The 6,819-nt window shown below is 34.7% G+C and overlaps 1 protein-coding gene and 1 long non-coding RNA gene across 9 annotated transcripts; both read right to left on the bottom strand.

Annotated features, from left to right (window-relative positions):
• Positions 1-304: 304 nt before the first annotated feature.
• LOC127144505 (uncharacterized) lies at positions 305-2,407 on the bottom strand. Of its 3 annotated transcripts, none has more exons than XR_007816249.1 (2): positions 1,047-2,407; positions 305-833 (listed from the first exon to the last, which is right to left on the bottom strand). It is a non-coding gene; the product is annotated as an uncharacterized LOC127144505 (long non-coding RNA). The 3 variants fall into 3 exon arrangements; XR_007816248.1 differs by having other exon boundaries at positions 1,052-2,407; XR_007816247.1 differs by having other exon boundaries at positions 305-822; positions 1,052-2,407.
• Positions 2,408-3,999: 1,592 nt separating this feature from the next.
• Positions 4,000-6,614, bottom strand: LOC103501729 (pentatricopeptide repeat-containing protein At2g27800, mitochondrial-like). Of its 6 annotated transcripts, none has more exons than XM_051080590.1 (3): positions 4,820-6,614; positions 4,580-4,687; positions 4,000-4,217 (listed from the first exon to the last, which is right to left on the bottom strand). In XM_051080590.1, exon 1 carries the CDS (start codon positions 6,433-6,435, stop codon positions 5,149-5,151), a length of 1,287 nt encoding a protein of 428 aa, XP_050936547.1. In that variant the 5' UTR covers positions 6,436-6,614; the 3' UTR covers positions 4,000-4,217; positions 4,580-4,687; positions 4,820-5,148. The 6 variants fall into 6 exon arrangements, with proteins under 6 accessions (XP_050936547.1, XP_050936548.1, XP_050936549.1 ...); XM_051080591.1 differs by having other exon boundaries at positions 4,580-4,684; XM_051080592.1 differs by having other exon boundaries at positions 4,580-4,665.
• Positions 6,615-6,819: the final 205 nt, after the last annotated feature.

Genomic DNA, 6,819 nt, shown 5'->3' with positions numbered 1-6,819 from the left:
GATGGGGTGGACAAATGAACCATAGGTTTTTTAAAGTTGTGGCTTTTCTATTAAGCTATATTCGAAATTTGCCATAATATAGATTTTGTTTTATAGTTTTTTTTTTGTTAGGTTTGGGAGGTTGGAAAACGTGTAAATAAGAACCCTGTAGCTCATTAAATTTGAATGGGAAGATAGCTTTGTAATTATTCAATGCGGTTGGTAGGTTTTTTCCTGTTGGATAATGGATATAGAGAAGTAATTTAGATTTAAGATTTGTTGAAAGCACACTATTATAACTACAAACAGGACTAAAACAGAACAGTTGTTCAAAATACAGGGATCAGAAAGTTATTTTATTTTATTTTTTATAAGCACATTATTACAAAAGGAAAAAGGGGAAGAGACCCCAAACCAAAGGAGTTCGTTACATAATACATCTCCAATTGGTTAATAGAGTAACTAAACTATATGATTTGAAGATTGCCGAAAGTTTGCACCAAGTAATAGCAGTAATAATCACATGGTCAACAAAGGATTCAAAATGATTTATTTTGTCTTGGAATACTATGTTGTTGCACTCAAGGCAAAGCTGCCACAGAATGGCTCTAGCTATGTTTTTCCAAAGGGATATCACCCTTTTCCTTTCGGTTATTTCCCCTCCCCCGTTCCTAACCCCTCGCCTACCTTTCTGATTCTCTCTCTACATAACACCGTGGTTGGAGTCACCGATGAAACACACTTTCTTGAGGATCAAGAAGTCCTCAATAGCCAGGCGGACATTACCCATCGCCTTTGAGTTGTGGTTCCTTGCCACTATCGGAACTAGCTTGGTATCACAGCCTACTCACAAACTGCTAAAATGAGCAAGAGAAGAAGAAATCCAAAGGAATAAATAAACTAAAAAGGTTGTTTCAACTTTCAAGTATCAATCATGAGAAATACATCATTAAGGGAAACTAGGGTGGGCCATCAATCTTCCCATGATTATTTTCCCTTGGAATGTAGAAGGATTAAAAGTCTGAGAAAAACGTGCAATGGTTAAAAACATCATTCTTAAACATAACCTTACTGTGGTGATTCTTCAAAAGACCAAGTTAGAGGAGGTAGATTGTCTATGATGGGTATGGAAGCATTAGGAACCTCCGGTGGACTATTATCCCTCTTGTGTTTGGCTGTCGCCACAAAGCATACTCAAAGGAAGAACAATTGCGCAAATCCAGGCATAGGACTAGGAAGAGGTGCATACTCAAAGGAAGAACAATTGCACGAATCCAGTTCCAGGCATAGGACTAGGAAGAGGCATAAGTTGATCGAGACAATTGTTCGTTTACCTAGTTGGCAAAGAAGCCAGGGAGTCAAGGAAGAAGTCATCCCATGAGAATGGACCTTTTTTCAAGAAGAAAGGAAAAGGAGAGAATCAGTGGACTAGAAATAGGCTAGGTCCAGGATAGGTTAGACCAAGCTCGACCTTACAAGTGTCTACAAAATTCTTGCTAGGATTCTATCTGAGATTTGTAGAGGGCCATCAGATTTTGGATATTTCACTTATAGCCAATGAAGTTATTGATGATTGGTCGAGGAAAGGAAAAAAATAAAAGAATTCTCATCAAGCTTGATACTAAAAGGGCTTTTGACACTGCGAGTTTTCTTGACTATATTCTTCAAGCAGACGGAGAAAATGGATTAAGGGTTGTCTGTCGTGTGCAAACTTCTCCATCATTAATCAAGGAATCAGGCAGGACCCTCTCTCCCCTTTCCTTTTCAACTTTGTCATTGACATTCTTAGCCGGCTTATGGACAGAGCTAAATCTGAAGGACGCATCCAAGGCTTTGATATTGGTAAGAAAAAATTATGCATCACCCATCTCCAATTTACAGATGATTCCATTCTTTTCTCAAAATATGAGCACTCTTCTATCAAAGAACATCAACCATAAAAGGTCAGAAATCATCGGTATCAACCTCATTTCTACTGAATTAAATTCAATTGCTGACAGCTTTGGTTGCAGAATTGGTTCATGGCCAAATACTTATCTCGGGATCCCTCTGTTAACCCGAAATCTCTCATGTTTTGGCAACCGGTCATTGAAAAGGTTGAAAAGAAGCTTCAGTTGGTCATGTTCTCACATTTCAAAGGACGGTAGGATTATTCTTATCCAAGCAAACATTATGTAACCTACCTACATACTATCTCACTTTTCAGAATACCAACAGAATTCACCCCTATGATCGAAAAACTTTATAGAGAAGGAAAGGCAACAATGATATGCCCATAAACTACATCTTGTGCATCGGAGCAAAGTTACCTACCCTCAAGCTGTTGGAGGTCTGGGAATCATTAATCTAAAGATAAGAAACAAAAGCATTTATCACCAAATGGATCTAGCATTTCAAGATGGAACAAGATGCCCTTTGAAGAAAAGTTATCCCTGCCAAGTAGGGATCAGAAGTTTCTTCAAATCTTTTTCTTTTTTTTAATCTGCATCTAATGATTATTATGAGTTAAGCTACGCTAAAATTAAAATTGAAAGTGGCTTTATTGATTTTGAGGGAGATTCATGATAAGTTCATGAAAAAAAAAAAGTTATTGATGCATACAATTAACCAATGACTTTTTACATAATTGCTAAGATCTAATTGTACGGTTTCCTTCTTGGTATTCAGACTTCTACTTTTATCTCATTATCTTTAGGAATCTACTATTTTAATTAATGAAATATCAATATAACTAGCTGATTAATAAACCAATGGTGTATTCAGTAGAATGACGCAAAGATTATCGTTGGCTATATTGTAAATTTGGTTTTTACCTATTTTAACCATGAGTTTTTTAAAGAGATGATGTTTTAATACATTCATTAAACTAATGCCTATTTGATCCATGAATTTTAAAAAGGGTGATGTTTTAATACATTTATTAAACTTTTAAACTATGTTTAACATCTTTCAACTTTCTATCCAATGTATTTAAAATATCAATTTCGTATCAAATATCAATTTCGTAGCCTTGTTGGACGTAAAATTCAATTTTATATTACTATGTTAGTTATTTTTTAAAAAAAAACTTTGAGTATTGACAATAACTTATTTGATACGCTAACATGAACTCAATTTAATTAATACTTCAAGTACTTAAGAACAAAAAGAGAATTCAAATTTCCTATCCCAAGTTGTATTACAATATCTTTTCAAATAAAAAAACTTACTTTGATACAAAATTAAAAGTTTAAAAATTTATCGTATATTCTTTAAAAGTTATTTGGCAGAAAGTTTAAAGGAGAATTTGTATGGATGATTGAAAATTTTGAGTTAAAATGAAATACGACTCATATTTTTTGAAAATAAGATTGTATAATATTTTTGTAAAAATACACCGGAGTTTCTTAATTACACTTCCTAAATCTTGCTCGCAATCTCGCTATCAATCACAAATCGCGTTTAGGTCACCATTTTAAAAAGAAAAAGAGATTTTATTGCTTCATAGTTATTCCTATCAATTTCAACCACATAAAACCACCCTCTCATTCCAATTTTGTCCCTTTTTCCCCCCTTCAACTAAATTGATAGAGATAGTTAAAGGTGTTTCACCCATATGCCATATTCAAATTACCAAGCTCGACTTCAACTTTTCATGTTATTAAATACAAATTCTTATGGTTAATATTGTTTCCTATTGCCTTGTTGCCACACATAATATCTTCTTCATGTATTCTTAATATTCCATCAATAGAAAGTTTAACTTCATAACTTGAATTGTGTGAATTAACACAATTAGGTTAATTTCTCAGAGTCATAAACATACATTTGTTTTACTCGCAATGTTTCATGTTCTTGAATGGAAATTCTACTAGACACCAATCTTCTAGTAAAACATTGAAACAAATCATTGCTTCCTTAGGTTTGAAGAACACCTTCCCCAATTGTTGTAAAGATTGGTAATGGTGATTGTGGCCAAATCGTCCGTTCTTGGAAGAATAAGGCCATAATCAAATATTTATTTCAGCCAAGATGAGACCATAAAGATTATGTGATACAAAATTTCTTTATCCAATGAATCGTAAATACATAACTTATCGTCCACAAATGAAATTCCACCTGTGATATTATATAGTTTTAATAAATACTTTCTTGTTTCTGTACTTTTCCTACATTGGCAGACGAGGATATATACTTTACACTTCACAGCCCTTCAGGAGGATGATCAGGACTAGTAAATGCTAGGTTAAATTGCAACTCTGTCCACATGGATTGAAGAAGATTGGAATTGAGTGGCTATGGTTTTAAAAGCTAGAATTTAGTCCTTATGGTTTGATAAAACCTCATAAACGATATATGGTTTGATAAAATCCTAGGAATTCTAATTATAAACAATAGAGACTAAATTCTAACCTTCTCCAAACGGTAGCCAAATTTGCAATTTAATCTTGACATTATACGATTGAACCTATTGTGTTATTATGGAAAATACTACAACCATATGTCAGTGCACACTGTGCATAGAGTAATCTTTAACACAACCTATACTTGGATGACTTTCTTGATTGGTTCTTGAAGTGAAAAAAAATCAATGTTAAATGAACTAAACTTACAAAAGTACCTTGAACTTGAAGAGACAAAGGCATAAGGCATCACAAGCTTCTTTTGGAGAAGATATCTTGTCATTCAACTCCCACAAAGAGGTCTCTATCATATAAGAACACACCTACTATAATGCGAAAGTAATTGGTCATACTATAATGCGAAAGTAATTGGTCATAGTGCTTCAGATAATGTTTAATTTTTTAAGTCATTGGAAAGAAAAACATATATAAGATATTAAAAGTCTCAAGAAGCTAACCTCATTGATTGAGTAATAATTGTAGCATTTATAAGCCATGTGTGACCACAAAATGTACGCAACAGTAGTCTTCATAATTTAGAACTATATGAAGCTGAGCATCTTGATAAATATCAGTTCTTAACCTTTTAGACTTTTAGTAAATGGCACCTGTAAGTCTTAAACCTTCAATTGAAACACAAGAACAATTGGCAAAACAGAAATCACACAGATTGGTTTTCTATCTGCACGGTCTGACTAAGGCGCTTTGTGGTTCTGACATCAAATTTCACGTGTAAGTCCTGCCTTCTAAGACCACATTGGTCCGTGAGCTCAATTGTGGTCGGCCATCAATTCAGATTTCCATAATCATCTTCAAGCACATAGAGAAGTTTCCTATAAGTATGACCATCCACAAGATCCTTCTCTTGCAATTCCCTCAACAAACTCGTGGCTTCAACTACCCTCCCTAGTCTACACAGTTCGTCCAATACTGTCTTATACGTAATAAAATCGGGAGATCTTCTATGATCAATCATCTCCCACAAATAATTCACTGCATCTTCAACCTCTCCATTGAGAGCCATAGCATTCACAATTGAATTATACGATATACTACTAGGCACAAACCCCTTTTCCTTCATTTCATTACACAATTCCCTTGCATTATCCGTTCGAGCTTGGGCGCTTAACCCATGAATCAAATAGTCATAGGAATATGAATTTGGTAAGCAGCTATACACAACACCCATTTGGTGAAAGATCCTAAGCGCATCATTAACATGCAGGGAAAGCACATAGCCCTTTATCATACAATTCAAAGCAAATATATCAGGTTCAATCCCATCATCATTCACCATCTGTCTAAAGAGACATCTAATAGTCTCCATATACACATGATTTATATAAGTATTACGACCTCGACTCAAGAATGCAGTAAAAAGTAGATTATATGTTCTAATTGAAGGCCTACAATTCAAGTTTCTATTGTTCTGCATATGCTTAAATATATTGATAGCTCTAGTCAACTTCCTTGCCTCAGTGAAAAAATATATCATAGTATTGTAAAGAGTCTCGGAACCAATAGAAGAAACAGCAAGCGCCTGATTCACAACATGATCCATTTCTTCATACATTTTCGCCTCACCCAGCTTCTTAATGGTAATCTCATAAGAGGAAACATCATGTTTGAAACGAGGCTGCTGTGAAGCCCAATTGAACAACTCAAAACAAACCAAAGGATCTTTTTGGAGAGAGATTACATTACGGAGTTCTTCGGGGGTAAACCTTGGAGGGATTTTCGAAACTGCTAACTGAAATTGGGCTTCGTCCAGTGTAGGTTTGAGGCTGGCTTTCAACCTCTTATTCGCTCGCCTCCGGAAAGATCTTGAAGGTGCCGTTTTTGAGTAGAAATTCAAACAAAATTTCGTAAAAGAGAGGTTGGGAGCTGGGTAGGTTTGGATTTGAGACACACGGAGAAAATGGGTGAGGTTACAATGATGGGTATTGTTCAACGACAATGAATGAATTGAAAATCTTCTGAAACAAATGAAATGTGGATATGATGGGTTGGAATTAAAGAGGTGGTTAATGGAATTGGTAGAGAAGTGAATGCGAATTCGAAAGAGGGGGTTCATATCGTACAAAATAATGAAACAAAGACAAGAACAAGCTCAATACAGAGTCAAATGGAACTGAGCTTTGAGAAATGAAGAGAGATTAGAAAACATAAATACAAAGCCCAAAACTTTTGGTGGCGAAGAGGAGGTGAAACAGGTCACTTCGGAGAGGGTAGAGACGGACCAAATTCGAGATGTGCAAAACAATAAATTTTCATTTACAGCACCTTTTTAAAAGGGCCGGAGAATGGCAAAATAGTAGGTTGAATTTGTATAAACGATAGAATTTATTTTTAAACTGACAACATATCAAAACACACAAATCTGAAAAAACATTCTTATTTAAGTGACAAATTTATAATTCTTCAATAAACCTCAAATACATTATAATTAAATAAAACT

The sequence above is a fragment of the Cucumis melo genome, chromosome 12 (assembly GCF_025177605.1).
Source record: "Cucumis melo cultivar AY chromosome 12, USDA_Cmelo_AY_1.0, whole genome shotgun sequence".
In the NCBI taxonomy this organism is placed as follows: Eukaryota; Viridiplantae; Streptophyta; class Magnoliopsida; order Cucurbitales; family Cucurbitaceae; genus Cucumis; species Cucumis melo.
Note: the sequence above shows the minus strand (reverse complement) of the source record. Positions and strands in the feature narration are given on the sequence as shown.

What these genes read in the sequence shown, in the direction of transcription:
- LOC103501729 (XM_008465409.3), bottom strand. Translation starts at nt 6,435, where the DNA reads ATGAACCCCCTCTTTCGAATTCGCATTCACTTCTCTACCAATTCCATT.